The sequence below is a fragment of the Clarias gariepinus genome, chromosome 23 (assembly GCF_024256425.1).
Source record: "Clarias gariepinus isolate MV-2021 ecotype Netherlands chromosome 23, CGAR_prim_01v2, whole genome shotgun sequence".
Taxonomy (NCBI): Eukaryota; Metazoa; Chordata; class Actinopteri; order Siluriformes; family Clariidae; genus Clarias; species Clarias gariepinus.
Window position 1 is genome coordinate 3299577 of NC_071122.1, and position 21486 is coordinate 3321062.

Genomic DNA, 21486 nt, shown 5'->3' on the forward strand with positions numbered 1-21486 from the left:
TGCACACATGCGAACACACACACACACACACACACACACTAAAAGAGATTATAATGATTGTATTCGAAATATTTATAAGAGCATTCTGAGGAACCCAGGTTTCTGATTGTCTGCTGATGTTGCTGTGGCAGATTAGTCCGTCACCAGAGACGTCTTACAGAGCTGTTGTGATGATGATGATGATGATGATGGCGATGGTGATGATGATATAGGTGATAATGATTATGATGATGATGGAAGTGAGGATGATGATGGTGGTGGTGGTGATGGTGATGAAGATGATGATGATCATTGAGGTAATAATGATGCTTATGATGCTTATGATGGTAATGATGATGGTGGGTGTGGTGATGATCATGGAGGTGATAATAATGCTTATGATGATGATGATAAGGATGATGGTAATGGTGATGATGATGATCATGGAGGTGATGATGCTTATGATGATGAGGATGATGGTAATGTTAATGATGATGATGGTGGGTGTGGTGATGATGATCATGGAGGTGATAATGATGCTTATGATGAGGATGATGGTAATGATGATGATGATGCTGGGGTGGTGATGATGATGATCATGGAGCTGATGATGCTTATGATGATGAGGATGATGGTAATGATGATGATGATGGTGGGTATGTGATGGTGGTGATTATGATGATCATGGAGGTGATGATAATAATGAAGTTGATGAAAAGACAGCAGAGGGGCGTGTCCTTGCTCCTCACACATGATTGGCGTATGGCTCATTGCTCTGCTCCTTCTTGCTCTTAATACGTTCTGCATCGACCGAGGCATACAGATCCGACAGACCTGAGCAGGAGTCCTTATCTTCTGAGTTCTTCTCCTCTGGTTCCTCACAGATCATCAGAACATCTGAATACTGGATCTGACTAAGAGGAGACGCACGGCCAGGCGCTGAAGGCTTAGGAGCTTTCAGGCTCAGGTTAGCATAGCAGTCTCGAGCAGAGAAGTTCTGCTAACAACACACACACACACACACACACACACACACACATACGCACATGCATAAACACCACCATCACTATAAAACACGGAAACAATCATTACAGGTAAATAACACGCACCTGTATGACTGATGCACACTTACACTACACACACATACGTCCTAATGCATACTACTATTATTCATGAGCTGTACCACTAATCACATATGACCTTCTAGAGGTAGGAATAGTGTTTAGTGTGTTTACATAGTATTTGCTTTGAGCAAGTAATTATTTAGTATAAACTTACGTATTAAGTACTTAATACAGTTAAACATTGTGCTTTTATATTTAAACAACTATATATTAGAGCAAATTTCCCCATAAGAAATGATGGAAACTCTGATGATTCATTCCCCAAATATTTATATAATAAAATAATAATATAATCAATACAAAATATGAAGTAAAAATATAACAAATTAACCAAATTAACATTATATAAATGAGTAAGTATTTATGTATTTAAGGCAGTAATTTGTGCCAAAGGAGCCCTGAGTAAAGGTGTAAATGAACATAATGTTTCAAAATTTTGACATTTCTGTATTGCAACTCTTTTTGTGATTGATTTTAGTAAATATTCTAATATTTTGCGATGCTGGATTTTTCTTAATGAGCTATAAGTCGTACACATTGAAATTACAACAAACTAAAAAGATGTGAAATATTTCACTTTACATATTATTTATGAGAGTTTTGCTTTTTTAATTAAATTAGGAAAAATGATAACTTTTCCACAATATTCCGATTTTTTAGTAAGTGAGTGGGTGTTTAGTAGAAACAGCAGTGTGTACCCAGATAGCATTTGATCGTCTGTAGATCGCCTGTTTGAGCTGTTAAATGATGCATCGTCTTTACATCTATACAACGTATCTTTATCATCCGAAATTTGCTGGTATGTGGACGGGAAGCTGCAGCATCAGCTATGACTTGAATGATTTAGAGGGGAAATACGTGAATTTTTTTTTTTTTTTTTAATCCAGATATTTTACTAGAACGTATAGCACATTTAAAGACGATCACTACATTACTTTGTAGATGTAAATGCAGATTCATGTTACTTTTCCCATTTTTTTTCTTATACACTCAAAAAAGGAAGTTGGCTACCTGTTACATGTACTAAAATGTAATATGTGTTTTGTACATAATAATTTAATGTTTCCAAGATAAACATGAATAAATCATGTTGTATTTGCTTGAAATTCAACAACTTAACATGTATTAGATTCAATTATGTTGAGATAAACCAAAGAAATCTTGTCACTATGAAAATACGGAAATATCAGAGCAAACATCGCGAGAAGAGAACACAGTGTGTTGAGAAGACAAACGTTTGGCGGGCGTTTGGAAAAGGTAAGCAGGAATTAATTCCCATCTTTCTAAATAGAAACAAAATACTGAACATAAATGTCACCTGCTGTTTAGCGATGTTTAGTCACGTTATTTTGGTTTAAGTTATTTCTTGTATTTTTTATTTTTAATATGCGCGTGCTTAATCTGCGGTTCAGTTCTGGTTTCGGTCTGTTCTCATGAGTTGTGAAGCGAGAGGAAGAAAGTATAAATATTGTTCATTTGCCAAATTAAGTATCATGATTTTTAATTGAATATCTATCTCTATATTTTTTTACAGCAGTTTGTGACTGAAAAGTGTCCTGTCTGCATCTGACTTTTCCTGAGTTTCCTGACCAACCGTCTCTAACGGTCATATTTAAAAGTCATAACATACAAAAACGTTTCTGTTGGTGTTTAAATTTTTTTCTATGATTAATACTTATTTGTGGTGTTTTATGTTTTGTACATCTTTTCAAATTGAGACCTTATTTGTAAGTTGCTGCTGGTGTAAAACAGGGTTTTTATTAAATATAAAATAAAAAATCCAGTTTGTCTTATGCTTTCTATTTTTATTTTTAGTTCTATTTTTCCTAGTTTAATTTAATTTTTCTATTTAATTTCTATCGTATTCTTTTTATTTATATTTATTTCTTATTTGTAAAGTTTAATTCTCTTTTAGGGTCAATGGCAGTCGTATAATGCATTTCACTACATTTCGTACTGTGTATGTTTGTGTATGTGACAAATAAAATTTGAATTTGATTTGAATTTCCTTTCTTCACAAAATTCTGTTGACCATGGTTAATTATATTTAATTATAATAATAGGAGGGGGGTGTTTTAATAAAACGACGTCTATTCGACATGAATCAGACACATTTGGCAGATGAATGAACATCTGATTAACATCGTCTAAAGAGCGGATCAGGGTCATTTTAATTCATTTACGTCTTAAATACGTAGGCTAAGCGTCGTTCTAACATCTGGCACGGACGTCTCGGCAACATCTGCCAGATGAGTAAACGCCCTCTGCATGACATCTGCCAGATGAAAAAGATGACGTCGTGTAGACGTCTCCGCGACGTGTGTGTGCTATCTGGTTATTTTGTGGGTGTACTGGTGTTTATTGTGTGAGTAAGTGTTTAGTTTCCTGAGTTAGTCCTGAATTAGTGGAGTTAGCGGTGAAGTGTACTCATTACTGTGCACTAAAGTGTGTACTGAAGCTTCAGCTCAGAAATAAAACTATACTAAACATTTAATAAACACTTTCACATTAAAGAACAGAAATAATGTTTTTAATTCTGACAGAGGATAATTTAAATTAGGATGTAAATTTACCTCAGCGGGAGTTTTCACTTCCTGTTTCTCATCTGTAGTTAAATACAACAGAAAACATGACACACACACTATTACACATCTGCTTACATATTTTTATGAGATTCATATTAATACACACAATTTCTCTCGCGTGCGCGCACTCGCTCTTACCTGTGTAGGTGATGTTACCGTAAATAGGGTTCTCCTCCATCTCTCTGTTTTTAAGACTCACACTGACAAACACACAAAGACAAAATCAATAAACAAGAATAAAATATACAGTGGTGTGAAAAACTATTTGCCCCCTTCCTGATTTCTTATTCTTTTGCATGTTTGTCACACTTAAATGTTTCTGCTCATCAAAAACCGTTAACTATTAGTCAAAGATAACATAATTGAACACAAAATGCAGTTTTTAAATGAAGATTATGTTATTAAGGGAGAAAAAAAACTCCAAATCTACATGGCCCTGTGTGAAAAAGTAATTGCCCCCCCTTGTTAAAAAATAACTTAACTGTGGTTTATCACAGTTAAAAGTTCAATTTCTGTAGTCACCCCCAGGCCTGATTACTGCCACACCTGTTTCAATCCAAAAATCACTTAAATAGGAGCTACCTGACACAGAGAAGTAGACCAAAAGCACCTCAAAAGCTAGACATTATGCCAAGATCCAAAGAAATTCAGAAAAAAATGAGAACAAAAGTAATTGAGATCTTTCAGGCTGGTAAAGGTTATAAAGCCATTTCCAAAGCCTTGGGACTCCAGCGAACCACAGTGAGAGCCATCATCCACAAATGGCAAAAACATGGAACAGTGGTGAACCTTCCCAGGAGTGGCCAGCCGACCAAAATTACCCCAAGAGTGCAGAGACAACTCATCCGAGAGGCCACAAAAGACCCCAGGACAACAACTAAAGAACTGCAGGCCTCACTTGCCTCAATTAAGGTCAGTGTTCACGACTCCACCAAAAGAAAGAGACTGGGCAAAAACGGCCTGCATGGCAGATTTCCAAGGCGCAAACCACTTAAGCAAAAAGAACATTAAGGCTTGTCTCAATTTTGCTAAAAAACATCTCAATGATTGCCAAGACTTTTGGGAAAATACCTTGTGGACCGACGAGACAAAAGTTTAACTTTTTGGAAGGTGCGTGTCCCGTTACATCTGGCGTAAAAGTAACACAGCATTTCAGAAAAAGAACACCATACCAACAGTAAAATATGGGGGTGGTAGTGTGATGGTCTGGGGTTGTTTTGCTGCTTCAGGACCTGGATGGCTTGCTGTGATAGATGGAACCATGAATTCTACTGTCTACCAAAAAATCCTGAAGGAGAATGTCCGGCCATCTGTTCGTCAACTCAAGCTGAAGCGATCTTGGGTGCTGCAGCAGGACAATGACCCAAAACACACCAGCAAATCCACCTCTGAATGGCTGAAGAAAAACAAAATGAAGACTTTGGAGTGGCCCAGTCCAAGTCCTGACCTGAATCCTATTGAGATGTTGTGGCATGACCTTAAAAAGGCGGTTCATGCTAGAAAACTCTCAAATAAAGCTGAATTACAACAATTCTGCAAAGATGAGTGGGCCAAAATTCCTCCAGAGCTCTGTAAAAGACTCGTTGCAAGTTATCGCAAACACTTGATTGCAGTTATTGCTGCTAAGGGTGGCCCAACCAGTTATTAGGTTCAGGGGGCAATTACTTTTTCACACAGGGCCATGTAGGTTTGGATTTTTTTTCTCCCTAAATAATAAAAACCATCATTTAAAAACTGCATTTTGTGTTTACTTGTGTTATCTTTGACTAATAGTTAAATGTGTTTTATGATCAGAAACATTTAAGTGTGACAAACATGCAAAAGAATAAGAAATCAGGAAGGGGGCAAATAGTTTTTCACACCACTGTAAGAAAAAAAAATGTGTGTTATATGAATTTTGTGGATAAAAGCAGCGTTAATATAAGTGTGTGTATTTGTGCTACACCTGCGTATCAAGTGTTTAACAGCAATACTAGAAAAAAAACAACAACTTTATAACCTTTATACAGCACTTACAGAGAATTGGATGTGGGCAACTGTTATGTAAGTGTATATAATCCCTGTGTGAGTCGATGTAAGAGAGAACATCGTTATTTAAATTGTTTAAAGAAAGTGTGTTATCGCAGAGAGGAGTTAGTTAATCAGGTTATAGCTATAAAGGTAAAATCTGAATAGATTCCTATTTTAGAGAATTTTAATATTACATTTAGAAAGTCAAGTCTAATTTACTCTGATTAAACTTTCATCCAACGATTCCTGGGTGATGCTGTAACCTCTCGCAGCCGAGAGAGCTGATTGGCTGAGATCTCTCAGAAGGGATGGATAAGAGGTACTTTGTGCTTTCACATTAATTACGGGTCTACAGCCAATTGGGCCGTCTGTGAGCTCACGCAAGCGGAAGGAACAGATAGTGCTGTCCTCTGAGTGTGTTCCGCCGCCCCCAATAGTGCGTGGTAGAGGAGTTTGAAAAGATGTGGTCAGCTGGCGTCACATGGTAACGTCAGCCCCTCGACTGAAATAAGGAAGAAAATTGGGGAAACATAAAAAATAAAATAAAATAATGAAATAAATACAAAGTGTAAAAGTGTGTAAACTTTCAGTACAGTGAAACCTCGAATTACAAGTAACGCAGTTTACGAGTGCTCCGCAAGACGAGGCAAGATTCTTCATCGACTCCCATCCTGGGTCTTAGTGTGCGTCTCTCACTGGCATAATCAACATTAGTGCACGCATGTTATGTTTACTATACCAATGTGAGCACGTGTGTGTGTAAAACATATTTTATTTTATGTTTGTAAGCCCGTGTGTACAGCGCGTGTGTACTGTTTCTTTTAACATACGTGTGTGCGCGCGTGTAAAGCAAAAGAAAGTCTCATTAGAAGGTTAAAAAAATCAAATTTCTCTCTTTCTGTTATGTGTGCGCGCATAATTTGACACCGTGCCGGATCGCACACTCTCTCGGCTTTAGTGTGTGTGTGTAAACACACACACACTCTCTGCAGAAACACTGCCCTGTCGCAATTTTTTTTTAAAGGTAAGGTTCTTTGTTTGTTTGTTTTACTTTACAGCAATTAGTTCGTTAGTATGCGCTCACACAAGTGTCATTAGCAATGTTGCTTGCTAATTTTTCTGACAAAACAGTCTTTTCGTTAATGTGTGGTTATGTGAAATTCAAATAAAAAAAGGTTTACTGTGTAAGAAAGTCTCATTAGAAGGTTAAAAATCCATTTTCTCCCTCAGCCTCTCTTATGTGTGCGCGTGCGTAATTTCACACCCTCTCTCTCAGAATGGGAGGGGCTTCATACACAGACACACACACACACACAGCGCCTGCACGCACAAACAGAAACACTAATCTGTCTGGATTTATTTCTACTTGTTTTAAAAGGTAAAGTGTAGGTTAATTTGTTTTATTTTTTTGTGTGTTAATTATTTTTATGTATTTATTTTTCTGGGTATAGAACGAATAATTTGAGTTTCCATTATTTCCTATGGAAAAGTGAAATTTGGTTTACAAGTATTGATGCCTGCTCCTGGAACGAACTATGCTCGTAATCCAAGGTTTCACTGTATCTTAATTTTTAGGAATTTAGAATTTTTATGATTTTACTACCAACGCCCCCATTCCTATGAGCTTGAACTCCCGAATCTAGACCAATGCAACTAACTAGATAGCCTTGGTAAAGAACGGTTACAGCTGCTTACAGCCTTTTTTGGGCTCTGTATAAATTCTGACGTGGTTCTCAGCGTCTTTATTGTCAGGAGAAAAATTGGAGCATGTTAAAAAATTTCAGCAGCCCCCTCCCGACATTAACGCCTCATTAAGGCTTGGTAGCGCTGTTATTGGGTCATTATTGATATATATGCCCATTTATGGAGTCCTTATCGGTTTGGCAGCATTCGGCAGAATGTATGTACTGTATCTAAAATCCTTGTATTTAATGTAGAGCGCACACGCACGCGGCACTCACAATGCGCATACACCGTACACCAAACAGGACACCGAAAATTACAATATCTGCATTGAGTGTAATCAAACACAAAACAGTGCATCACTATTTATATTCACGGAAACATTCAAGGGATAACACACTTGATTAACAGAGAATCCTACAAAACACAGGCAATATTATGTGTACCTGTGATAGCTCCAGCATACACTCCTACTGCCAAAGCTTAAAATCAATGACAAAATAAAAAACTGAAATAAATAGATTAAACATTATATACACGCATTAAACTGTGCAGTGGAACATAACGTGACACTAGGTCTAAAAAGTAATGAAAAAGAAAAGCAAAAAGCATAGATAATATTAATAATTATAATTATAATTATAATACAATGGAACCTTGGATTATGAGCATTATTCGTTCTGAAAGTGTGCTTGTATATTAAAACACTCATAAATCAAAGTCCCTATAAGAAATAATAAAAATTCTGATATTTCGTTCTACAACCTTAAAAAAATAATATATAAAAATAATTATTACAAAATTATGAAGTAAAAATAAAACTAATTAACCTGCACTTTACCTTTGAAAAAAGTTACCAGAATCACTGCTGTAAAGTAACAAGAAGCGCATATGTGCCACATGATACTCTGTACTCGTAAACCAAGACTTGCTTGTTTTTTAAGTTAAAATTTTATTTAAAAATTTGATCGTCTTGCAGCCCGCTCAGAAGAAGAAGAGTTCAAGGTGGAGGTAGGTATGCATCAAGGATGAGACACTCGGGAGGTACGCTTTGGAAAGCAGAGGATGAAAGGTTAGCTGTAGCAAGACAGAATACATGTGTCTGAATGAGAAGCACCCAAGTGGAACAGTGAGGCTACAGAGAGCAGAGGTAAAGTAGGTGGAGAACTTAGGATCAACGGTCCAGAGCAACTGAGAGTGTGGAAAGGAGGTGAAGAGGCGGGTACAGGCAAGTTGGAACGGGTGGAGAAAAGTGTCAGGTGTGTTATGAGACAAGGGTATCAGCGAGAATGAAAGGAAAGGTGTACAAGACAGTGGTGAGACCAGTGATGCTCTATGGCTTAGAGACAGTGGCACTAAAGACAGGAGGCAAAGTTGGAGGTATCAGAGATGAAGATGTTGAGGTTCTCTTTGGGAGTGACAAGGATGGATAGGATCAAGAATGAGTCCATCAGAGGGACAACCCACGTTAGATGTTTTGAAAATAACAATGGAGATTAAAGTGGTTTGGACATGTTCAGATGAGAGATTGTGAGCATATAAGTAGAAGGACCCTGAGGTTGGAACTGGTAGGCAGGAGGTCCAGAGGAAGACCAAAGATGAGATTTATATAGGCAGTGGGAGAGGACATGCAGTTAGCTGGTGTGAGAGAAGAGGATGCAGAGGATAGGGTTAGATAGAGGCAGATGATGCGCTGTGGCGGCAGCCAAAATACAAAGAGGAAGACGCAAATATAATTTTTTTTCACTTGCAGTTATCACATGTTTAATGACTGCTGTGTTAATAACATGTGTTTAATGACCGCCCTGTTTAATGTCCGCCCTGTTTAATGACCTCAGTGTTTAATCATTGCAGTATTTAATGACCTCTTTGTTTAATGACCAGTGTTGGGGGACGTTACTTTTTAAAGTAACTAATTACTACAAAATTACTGTCATTAAAAAGTAATCAGTTACATTACAGTGTTACTTTCTGATAAAAGTAACTAGTTCGAGTACTTTTCCATCGCAGAAATGAAAACTCCTTTGTGATTCCTGATACATGTTGTTTTAGTCAAGTCCTTTATAATTAGTTAACCATCATCACTCAGCGAAGTTTGTTAACTACTAATACCCCTATCTCACCTATGTGGTTTCGCCAAACCTTGCAGAACGTCGCAGAATGTCGGGCGGTCACTTGCGGAAGCTCATAGTGCCAAACACCGCTTCTCACCGTGAGTCAAACCACATAGGTGAGATAGGGGTATAACAGCAGGAATAACGGGGGGCGGGGGGAACGGTTGGGAGGAGGGGGCTGCTTATTGGGGGCGGGGCTTGTAGGGTGACTTTCACACACACACACACTAAGGGAATGACTGCTGTCTGGCTCACGGATTAGATAAATTGTCTGACTAACGGATTACATTTTTAAAAATATAACTAAATAACTGAGAACTTAAATGGCGGACCTAACGCGTCAGAATACGCATTAGATCAAAAAACTAATCCAACACTCTTAATGACCTCTGTGTTTAATGACTGCAGTGTTTAATTACTGCAGTGTTTAATGACCTCTTTGCTTAATGACCTAAATGTTTATTGAACCCTGTGTTTAATGACCGCAGTCTTCAATGATCTCTGTGTAATACAGGCGGTCGCCTAGGGCCCCGCGCACGTACTTAAAATTATTTCTCTCTCATCACAATAAAACGTTAATGTATAAATATAGTTGTACGCACAACACATGGACCCAGTAAACATGATACAATTCACAACAACAGTGAGAAAAAAATTACCCATTATATTAAATAAAAAGGATAGCTCTGTATACTTAACACATGACAAATTGCTAAAAAACATAATAAATACAAAACAATATATAAATAAAAGCATAAAAGACAGACACAACACACAACAAACACAGAAGCACCTTATATTAATTTGCATTATACTGCGTGCAAATACTGGGAGAACTGGCCATAATGATCATAGTAATGATCATAGTATTCGTATACATAGATTCCACTATATCTCTTTAAATTGCTCACGTTTGATTAAAAAATTTCTTATTTTAGAGATGCCCTTACCATTTAGTGTTCAGTGTTTAATTGCTTATTAGGCAGTTGCATGACAGAAAAGATGCTGTCAAAAATAAAGTTCCCAATATTTTATGGTAATACGAAATTATTTAACTAAATTTGTGTTTTGCCTCTCAAAATGTCATCTGTCTTATTGCCGATTTTACACGGCGCAAGCATATAGGCTAAATGTGTAGTTAATGTCTGCGCAAGGTACCAGTATGTACAGTTGCTGAATTAAATAGTAAATTTAAATGTGCATGTGTTTGCATGCGCGCTCGTGAGAGTGAGATCTCCCTGTTATGCTATGTTACCTGGTTGCTAGCTGACAGCGGAGGGAGATTTAACTGTACAGCGAGCAGCTCAGGATTGCAACTAGTCCGTCATATAAAGGAAAAAAACGTCTACATAAATATAAATCAGATTCAGAGACGGAGAGCCCATGGCTTAACAAAGCATAATCTGTTTCTCATCAATGTTGCAGTCACAATTTTATTGTGGTACACTTTGCTCATACAGATGGCGTGTGTGTATAGGTGTGTGATATTTTAATATGTAGATTCTTTTTAGAATTAAATATTAAACATAAATAGGTTAAGAAAAACAGATTCCTTTTAACAATTAATTCAAGCAAAAAACTGACTTTTTATACACATTCTTAATTGCAGATGCTGAATGACAGACACAATTACACCAGTGGGCCCAGCTTACATGACCTTGCCTAGGGCCTCACAACTCTACAGGCCAGTACTGGCTCTGTGTTTAATGATCTCTGTAGTTAATAACACTTATGCATAAATCACAGCTGCAGCAATAATGACGTAATATATGCAGAGATAAACACACTGCTCTCACAACTCAAACAAAATATGAAACATATTTAAACCTAAACATATTTAATAAATAAAACTTTAATTTGTCAATCTTCAAAGTGTAATTAATGCTTATATTAATGAGAATGAGAACTCAGGCAAGTGTACGTTATAATAATAATAATAATAAATAGAGGGGTGTGTGTGCGTGTGTGTGTCTGTGTGTGAGTTACCTTCTTCTGAATCGGGGGAGAAACTTTTTCCCTTTAGCTGAGGATGAGAAATAGATGACATAAAGTGCACACTGTAACTGTCTCTCTCTCTCTCTCACTCTCTCTCACACACACACACACACACACAGAAAAATTAAAACTCCTAGGCCCAGTTTCCCCAAAGCATTGCAGTGAAGTAGTTAATGTCAAACTGTTCTCTCTCTCTCTCTCTCTCTTTCTCTCTATGTGTGTTTATTTTATGTGTGATCTATCACGGTTCGGATGTGATTTACGGTTGTGGTCAGAGGTTTGCACACACACACACACACACACACAGATAATAAAGGTGAAGGTCAGGGCAGGTTCCCTTGACCTGCCATTTTTCTGAATCAGAATGATTCTACACACACACCTTTAATAAAAACCCACTAATATTTGAAACACAAAGATGGTGACTCAACACAGGGTCACTTCTCCAAGCACACCTCTGGTTTTTTCCTTGTCCATGTGATCAGCTGCAAACTGTAGTGGAGCTTGAGGTTGTGGATTTAGGAGCCAGGGCTTTTTTCTTTGAATCCATAGTGATGTAAAACTGGTTTGACTGGAGACAGTGACACTAGTGTTCCTGTTGCTTCCAGTCCATGACAGGCCTGGGCCTTAATGGTTCCTTGTTTTTTTTCCCCCTCTTGGCTGAGGAGTACAAAGTAGCTCCATTCCCCAATAGCATGTTGTAACATACAGTAGTGAGCACTGATCTTGAAATCTGCAGTAGTTTGAAAATGGCTTTGAGATGGATGTACCTGAATCCAAGTCAACCTGTTTCTCAGATCTGCACTGAGCTCCTTGGAATTTCCCATTGTACTGTGTTAATTAATCCAATGAGTGCTGTTACACACACACCTTTTACATTAAACTACTTAAAACTTACTAGCCGGAGTCCATCATCATCACTAACAGGAAGTTAAGAGACCTTAGGACGGGCTAGTTAAAACACATTTCAGAACTTTTAGCAACACTGAATTAATAATTTAAGTGTGTGTGTGTGTGTGTTATTTTTACGGTGTGATTTCAGAAAACCCAAACTAAATTAAATCTTGCGCTCCAAACTCTTGTGTTTTTATTAACAATGTGTGTGTACGCTTATTCTGCTGCAACATTACACAATATTGTCATGAAATTCATCTTTACAATGAGTTTGTGCAAACCTCTGACGTTCCTGTACAAGTGATTAATATAAGTTTCCTCATCATGCCGCTATGCTAACGTAGCTAGTTTGTAACGGAAACATTCGGTTTAGCGCTGTCTCACCTGTTAGCCGTTTTTGAAGACAGCATAAAATATTGCAGGAGAATGAAAGCAGCAGGAGCGTCATGATCGACCCCAACACACCCCAGAGCTGACTGGAGCCCCAAAACACCCAGAACCCTGCAGAGAACACATTTACACACGCCAATTCAACACAACACCATTCTAATATAGCTCAGATGGTCAGGGCCGAGTTATCCCGAAAGCATCAGTGTCAAGAGAGAGAGAGAGAGAGTTCAGTGTGAAGCTCGCTCTACCATTTAAGGATGATCTCTATGCTCTGATGCTTTCAGACCTTTCAACTTCGACCCTGATGGTCTCAATAATGACTTACTCACCCAGTGTGCAGTTATTCACCATGACAGTAATGACGGTGCCTGTGCTCTGAGCTGTAATGTGAGTTAAAGGTGTGTGTTATAAATCGAGGATACAAGTTTGAGCAGGATGTAAACACCTCCTCCACTCGGCTTGACAACAAACCAGCAAAGCAAAAAATTCTGCACAAAACCACATCTGACATTTAGAAGGAAACCTGCTACGCTGCACAAGGAGTTTTCGGTATTGCAGCATGGCATGCGTGTGTATGAGTGAAATCCATGTTGGGGTAGAGAGCTGTAAGGTAAAAATAGAATAGAATAGAATACAATAGAATACAATAGAATAGAAGTACTTACAGTATAAATAAGCAAAATGTTGCATAAACTAGTTCAATAACATTAAATTTGTCAAAACAGACGTCTGTCCCATTTTGTGTGATTTACATTTACAGCGTTTGGCAAATGCCCTTATCTAGAGTGAATTACATAGAGGTTTACGTCAATAAATACAGATCATCAGTACATCTGTCACACACAGGTATGTTATTGGCGCTTAAGGATTGCCAGTGACTCAGCTGTACAGACATAGAAGTTCATTCCTAGGTACCAGAACAGAAAAGAGTCTATATTCTTTACTTCCTCGATCCCTGAGGGACAGTGGGATCATTTGAGCAGTGCTGGAGGATCTGAGGGAACGTAGTGCGGTGCAGAGTGTGACTGTAGAGTGCAGAGCTGAAAAGTACATGGGCACAGGATCTTTTTTTTAGCTTTTGAATTCGATTCGGGCAGCTACAAGAAGCCAATGGAGGGAGTGGAGAAGTAGGGTGGTGTGAGAGAACTTGAGTTAGTTGAAAACAAGTCATGCAGCTGCATTCTGGATCAGCTGCAGGGGACAAATGGTGCACCGAGACCTCCCAGGAGTGAGGACCAGTAGTGTGAAGAGACATGAACATGAGTGTTTGAGAGGAAAATGACAGGAAATTGTCTACAGTAACTGAAGGTAGGATCTCAGATAGTGTCCAGGGAGTTTATACAATCCTGATGGATGGATGGATGGATGGATGGATGGATGGATCAGCAGGGATGAACAGCAGTTTCAGGTTTTGCCAAGAAGTTGCAGTTGATGAGCTTCCATCCAGGATGAGATGTCTGGAGACCTGAGATCTGAGCAGAAACATGAGTGAGGGAGGAGAGGAGAGAGTGAGCGGTGTGTCATCCACAAAACATGGCATAACAATCTGTGAGGACATGAGACTCATTACACACACACACAAACAAACACACATATACACTTATACAGGAACGGAAGTGGTGTGTGTGTGTGTGTGTGTGTGTGCAGTGAACATTGCAAGAATATAATACATGCGAAACAGAAGCGAGCCCGTTAGTCTAAGTGGGCGTTCCTAAAACTAAAACCACGCCCACAGCCCCACCCCCTCCCTCTCTCTCTGGTCAGTAGTTACAGTCAGCTCTCTCTTTTTCTCTCTCTTCACTTCTTCATGAAACAATGTTGCTGCTCGGATTAAAGTCGCTGTTTGTGTATCTGCTGCTGTTTCCGGCCGCTTTGCTCTCCGGCGGTGAGTCTCTTTACACTTACTTTACACACACACACACTCTCTCGCTCTCTCTCTCACACACACACACACACACAGAGTGGTGTGACGTGGCACTAAACTCCAGTTCTGCTCCATTCATTCCTCTGTCACTAACACACACACACACACACACACACAGGTATACACACAGGTTTATGTGTATGCTAAATATGTAGCTCGCTTTTCTGTTATAATTTTTTTATAAAGTTCGTGCATGCGGTTCTACTCGCCCTGTGACGTCATACTTATGCCAAACGAGAAGAATCTAATAATAAACTGATGAAGAGGAAACTTTAAGAACTCTTTAAAGTGTGCAGTAATAAGAGTATTAACCGTAGTGAAGCGCGCGCGTCCCTGTCCCAGTTCACTCCTAATGAGATGACGTGTCCTAAACACACACGCGCTCGCACTCGCGCTCGGGCGCGCGCTAAAGTCTGAAAAGAAAAAAAAAATCTGGGGGATTATACAATGTGCTCTGGAGGAACCTTTAAAGAACTGCACAGGGTTTTGAGCAGAACTCTTTAAGGAACCTGAAGTGAAATCCGCAGTGTGTGTTCAACAGTCTGGATCTTCACACACACACACACACACACACACACACACACACACACTGTACAGTGGTCATACAACACTGGGGAGCTTGCTGTGAGAACCCCAAAACAACTCACCTCGTGAAGGCTTCTTCATCTTTTCTTTCTCAGAGGGAAACATCTGTTTTTAAAGGTTCTGTCTAGACCCCTGAAGAAGGAGAAACAGTTGACTTTCATCAGAATCTAGATCAGAAGAACCCGTAAGCATCTGAAGAACCCTAGACTAAAACAATAATCATTTTAATCATCATGATTATTCTTAGTGTTATTCTTTCAATTATTATTGATGACAAATATTCATGTGGTCGATAAGAATAGAATGTAATCTTTATTATCTGAAATAAATAAAAAAACAGACTGTAAATAAATTAACCTGTTCACTTTCACATGGCTGATCCTAGAATACCATAGCAATTAAATAAATTAATTGATTAATATTTACCAAAGCATGAGTTAAGTTAATGAATTAACGAATGGTTGATTAAATGATGATGAAAATGCCAGAACACACTGCATGTTATTGAACACACATTCGTGCTCTTGCAGGCCGAGTGTATGCAGAACCTGACGCTGAAGTGACAGATGACGTACTAGATGCAGCAGTGGAGGAAGAGGAGGAGGATGAAGATGAGGAGGAAGTTCTGGAGCCTCAGACAGGAGATGAGGTGAGAGCAACACCAATGATAAATTATTTCATGCGTAATTCATATATATTTAAAATAAATAATTAATATACAGGTCAATCTTTTTTCATTAGATTTGAATTTTGATTCTGTATAAATAACACTGAAATAAAAAAATTGGTCCAGAAGTAAAAAAAAAAAAAAGGCTAAAATAGCCTGCATTAAATAATAATAATTATGTTTTTAAATAATAGTGTGCAGAATTGAAAACATTCAGCTCTAAAAAATAAAAGTGTTAATGTCCGTGCATTCACACTTTACACAGTTTATGATTTTTGCATGACACAATGAAGGAAAATATATACCTAAAAAGTAAAATAATTTAATTATTAACGTTTTAAATAATTTAATTATTTTCTTATTTAATTTAGTTTATGTGCAGCTTAAATAAAGTTTGCAAAAAACAAATGTTCATGAGTTAAGGTTAATTTCCTCCAGTGTAATTTGGAGATAATTAACATCTTATATTTTATAAAAAAATATAAAATAACCTGAAATGGGGAAACTGTGCATGAAAGCATTAATGATTAAAAAAGAAAAAGAAAAAAATTGATGATGTGGATGCAGATGTTAGGCTTGTAGCTCCAGTGCAGCATCTGAACACACCTCTGCGTCTGAGGCAAAGGGAGACTTTATCTAATCATCGGATTTAAATGACAAGGATTAGACATAAACACATACACACCTGAGTGTGTTTATGACAAGATAGTGTGTTATCACGAGACCGGTGCTTTCTTTCTGCAGGATGCTGATGATTTAGATGAAGATTCCCAAACTGCAGATGTGACGTCTCACCCCGATGCAGACACCACCATCATCTTCATTACAGGAGAAGGTCAGAGACTGCGTTTCAGTGATCTGACCTGTGTTTAATATCAAACAGTCTGAGTGCACCTATTAAAGTGCACATCATATTCTCTCTTTAATTGTTCCTGGTATATAAAAAAAAAATTCTCTCTAATGTTGGAAATGTATCAATTTTATTTTCGTAGAGTTTCCAGCAAATGAGATTGTGAAGTTTCTGGTTGGTTTTACTAATAAAGGCAGTCAGGATTTTACAGTTCGCTCTCTTGAGGCATCGTTCCGTTACCCACAGGACTACCAGTTCTACATCCAAAATGTGAGCCTGCCCTTTGACAATTAATAATAATAAAAATAATTTGTATTATAATAATTAGTATTTTGTGTTGTGTAGTTCACAGCTCTGCAGCTGGATGCCGTGGTGCAGCCGGAGAAACAGGCATCATTCGAGTACTCTTTTATTCCCGCACAGCCGATGGCCGGTCGTCCATTTGGCCTTGTCATCCTGCTCAACTACCACGACTCTGAGGTTCACCACCACATCACTTTACTTCATATAACACCTTTATTTAATTCTATTTTACTGTAAAATAAGGCATTAAGAATCAGATACATGGCAATTGAATACTAATTATACAGGTATTGTTGTAGATTTTTAAAAGATTTATCGTTATAGCAATGTATGTATGTGTGTGTGTGTGTGTGTGTTTACAGTGCTGTTGTTTTTATGTTTTCATAATTATTAATAAGATTTATTAATGTTATTTATTATTGTCTTTAAGAGTGATTTTAAGTTTTTCTTTTTCCTTTGTCTTTTAAAGGGAAATGTTTTCCAGAGTGCTGTTTTTAACCAGACGGTGACCATCACTGAACTGGACGAGGGTCTGGATGGAGAAACGTAAGGACACTTACTTTATTTGCATGAATATTATTGATTTACCTCAAGCTGAAAGTGATTCAGTGTAAATGATTCAGCTATTTATATAATAATTCGGCTGCATGATAATGTATTCAGTGTAAATGATTCTGTGTATGTGGCTCATTGTCACTGACTCAGTATAAATGTTTCTGTGTAAAGGGTTTATTGTAAGTGATTCAGTGGAAGTTATTTAGTATAAATGACTCAGTGTAAGTGATTGACTCAAATGTAAATGATTTAGCATAAATTTAGTATAAGTAAGATGATGTAAGTGTATCAGTGTAAGTGATTCAGCATAAGTGATTCAGTATAAATGACTCAGTAATTTGCTGTAAATGGTTCTGTCCAGGATTCATTTAAACAGTACAAATTGTTTAGTGTAAGTGAATTCAGCATAATGTATTTAGTATAAACGATTCTGCGTAAGTGATTCGTTGTCAGTTATTCAGTTTCAGTTATTTAGTGTAAACAAGTTTGTATAAATGGCTCAGTGTAAGTGATTGAGTGTAAGGGGTTGAGTGTAAATGATTGTAAGTAATTTATTACTGACATTGAAGTAAATTAAATGTATGTACCAGAGAAATATTTCTACACTGTGCATGCAGATGAGTAAAGAGGTTTTAATGAGCATTCTGTGCATTCTCCGGGCTCATAAACACTTTCATCATTAACAGGATGTTTATGTACATCTTCCTTGGCGGTTTGGTCTTCCTGATGCTATTCGCCATGTATCAGGTCTTGGAGTCTCGCAAAGTGAGTGTATTTTACTTTAATATTCTCACAGAGGATTCTAACTGTAATCAGAAGCGTCTTTAGCCCTAATTCATGACTTTTGACCTTTCAGAAGAAGCGAGTCCCGGTGAAGGTTGAAACTGGCACAGGAGGGCTGAACAATGTGGACATTAGCTGGATTCCACAGGAAACTCTTAATGTCATGAGTGAGTTTAATAACCTGCTTTTATCAGTTTCTTTGAAAAATGAATGCTCTCCTGTGTCCTAGTGTGCCACCTGGTTCCATAGTTTGACCCAATGCTCCAGTGTTCTGTGTTTTGATTGGCTTAGATGATTACCACAATAGATATGATCACACTTATCAGGTGTGTATGATTCCAAATCTGGGTGTGTCATTCAATCTTTTAGGAAGGTCTGGATAAAAAACATGAAGTGTATATTATATAGGTAGTGGGCATGGCTTAATATTTTAATAAGCATGTTGATTGACAGTGCTGTACATTTATCAGTGGTGTTTTTTAAATCTTTTTTTTTTTTTATGCAAACAGCATTAAGACTTCAGTTTTTAATAAACTAGTTAAGTCGCTCGTTCTCGTTTTTCAGACAAAGCATCTCCTAGAGCTTCCCCGAGAAAGCGTGCCAGGAGGACAGCCGGTGCTACAGATCAGTAACAACAACAGCTTTTAACACCCAAAGCGTCATCACATTCCAGCAGTTTTACCTTCTACAAGTTCCCTGCACTCTCACACTTTTCATTCACGGACTAAGCAATTGTTAAAATGCTTCAACATATCCAAAATTTCTGAAGAAGCGTTACAGCAGCAAGTCTGCTGTTCTGATCAATCTTCTAAATAGGAACAGGAGATGACGTCATGGACTCCGTCTCAAACTGCAGAACAGTGTGAGGCTCTAAAATATAATAAGTTAGTGTAGAAGTGCTGCATCTGGGACCCAGCCCATGGAGCAGATCAGCAGTGGTGTTGCTTTATGATCAAACCACACACAGGAGGAGAAACACTTCCCTGTGATGTTCAACTCTTAAAATGAGAGGACTCAATATAACAAACACTAATTTATAATAAACACTAAGTTTAAGAATAAACAGAAATGTGCTTTTTACATCAGTGTTTGTGATGAACATGAGCAGGATCACATGTTACATCTGCTGTCTGTTAGCTTCCAGTGTTTGTTAGCCACATTATGTTTTATTCCAAATCTAGATGACTAGACTTTTCATTTTGGACCGACCAAAAGAAATTGGACCAAATTCATGTTACAGACCCAGGAGACAAATGTATTACATTTCTAAATGAACAGTCCTCTCATTATTATTATTATTATCAATTTTTATTTTCAAACCCTGTCACAGTGTGAAATAAAACTAGTACTGAAACTGTACATAATAAAAAGCTCAGAGCCGCTGGTTTTTGTAACATTTCTATCTGTAATAAAGTGGGATAGTGTGGGTGTGATGTCTCTGTGTGTCAGGATACACTTAGTTCTCAGGTATAATATTTTATTTCATTTTTGAGTTAATGAAAAAGGAAATAATTGCAGGGAGGAAATTGTAGGAACTGAAAAGATGTTGCGCAGTGTGTGCCCTATCATCAGTCTGTGGAATAATTCATTTGGATTTGTTACTCTCTTACGACATAATTAATTTGCATAGATTTTCTCAGTTCTAATTCACGATTAATTACAGCTGTTTATCGTACTCAGTGCTGTGTGCTGCTCTCCAGTGTAGATACTCAGAATGATTGGAATATTTCCTAGGATCAATCAAAAAAGCATTTACAGAAATCTGGATCAGATGCATAGGACGAATGGTGGTCAGCGTCAGACCTGCCATGAGTGAGTTCCAGTACTCCAGCCTTGAAATAACAATTCAATTACATTTGATTTATATAGCGGATTTAACAATTGCCATTGTCACAAAGCAGCTTTACAAAATCAGAAAAATTCTGGGAATTTGTATGAAATGTGTATAAATCAAAATGATTAGATAGTCCCCAATGAGCAAGCCGAGGGCGATGGTGGCAAGGAAAAACTCCCTGAGATTGCAATAGAAGGAAACCTTGAGAGGGATTGATCTTAGGTCATACTGTGTGTATGGCGTCTGGAAGTTTAATATAATAGATGTTGTCTTTAAGTTAATACGGAATCCAGTTTGTTATTGAAGGCTCAGACAGACTATAGGAATCTCCAGTCCTGAAGTATTGAGAGAACAGAGGACTGTCTTCATGGTGTTGTGGAACCGTCCCCAGTCACGACACGCATCCCAAGCAGACAACATCTCCAACCAGAAGCGGGTCACCAGGACAACTCTAAAAGGTCCAGAGGGCAGAGGGGGTCTAAATCACTGCCAGCTCAGGAGCAACATGTGTAGCTCGACAGAGAGAGAGACAGGGAGGGGGAGAGATAACAGTTGGGTATGGTCACAGTCACATAATGTATAAGGTGAATGTATATTTAATCTAAAGTACAAACAGGGACTCCAGCAGGACTAACTATGTCAGCATAAGTAAAAGGAAGAGCCAGACAGAAACAGAGATATGAGAGCTCTCTAGGATGTGAAGTAACCAATCACTTTAAAGTCAACAAACCTGAGTGAGAGTGGGGAAGACAGCATCTTAACATACCAATTCACCATAATACGCTTTGTCTATGGGTCCCCAGATCTGCTCCTTTACCTAAGGTAAATCTATTGACGAAAATGCTTGTCTAAATAAATAAATAGGTTTTTAGCCTAGACCTAAACAGTGAGACTGTCTCTGAGTCCCAAACATTAATTAGAAGGTTGAAGCTCTGCCCTCTGTTTCATAATACTTGGTACTGACAAGCAGCCTGCTTCCTTTGATCGAAGTAGGCATTGCTGATAGTGAGAAACTAGTAGTTAATTTAGGTACTACGGCATGAGACTATTTAATGCTTTATAATTCAAAAATAGTATTTTAAAATCGATGTGATGTATAGCCAATGCAGTGTGGATAAGATAGGGGTGATGTGCTTTTGTCTTCTGATTCAAATAAGGACTCTCGATGCTGCATTCTGACCTACTGTGACTGAAGCTTGCTTATGCACCTA

At 37.9% G+C, this 21486-nt stretch overlaps 2 protein-coding genes across 4 annotated transcripts; one reads left to right on the plus strand and one right to left on the minus strand.

The window, feature by feature from the left end:
- Positions 1-468: 468 nt before the first annotated feature.
- Positions 469-13355, minus strand: LOC128511255 (signaling threshold-regulating transmembrane adapter 1-like). Of its 2 annotated transcripts, none has more exons than XM_053484033.1 (6): positions 13104-13355; positions 12769-12885; positions 11482-11518; positions 3827-3888; positions 3677-3708; positions 469-976 (listed from the first exon to the last, which is right to left on the minus strand). In XM_053484033.1, exons 1-6 carry the CDS (start codon positions 13123-13125, stop codon positions 725-727), a joined length of 522 nt encoding a protein of 173 aa, XP_053340008.1. In that variant the 5' UTR covers positions 13126-13355; the 3' UTR covers positions 469-724. The 2 variants fall into 2 exon arrangements, with proteins under 2 accessions (XP_053340008.1, XP_053340007.1); XM_053484032.1 differs by having other exon boundaries at positions 473-979.
- Positions 13356-14520: 1165 nt separating this feature from the next.
- On the plus strand, positions 14521-19753 carry LOC128511000 (translocon-associated protein subunit alpha-like). Of its 2 annotated transcripts, none has more exons than XM_053483598.1 (9): positions 14521-14659; positions 15814-15932; positions 16695-16785; positions 16943-17070; positions 17146-17280; positions 17573-17649; positions 18345-18423; positions 18515-18608; positions 19006-19753. In XM_053483598.1, the coding sequence occupies exons 1-9, from the start codon at positions 14590-14592 to the stop codon at positions 19071-19073; spliced, it is 861 nt and encodes a 286-aa protein (XP_053339573.1). In that variant the 5' UTR covers positions 14521-14589; the 3' UTR covers positions 19074-19753. The 2 variants fall into 2 exon arrangements, with proteins under 2 accessions (XP_053339573.1, XP_053339574.1); XM_053483599.1 differs by having other exon boundaries at positions 18518-18608.
- Positions 19754-21486: the final 1733 nt, after the last annotated feature.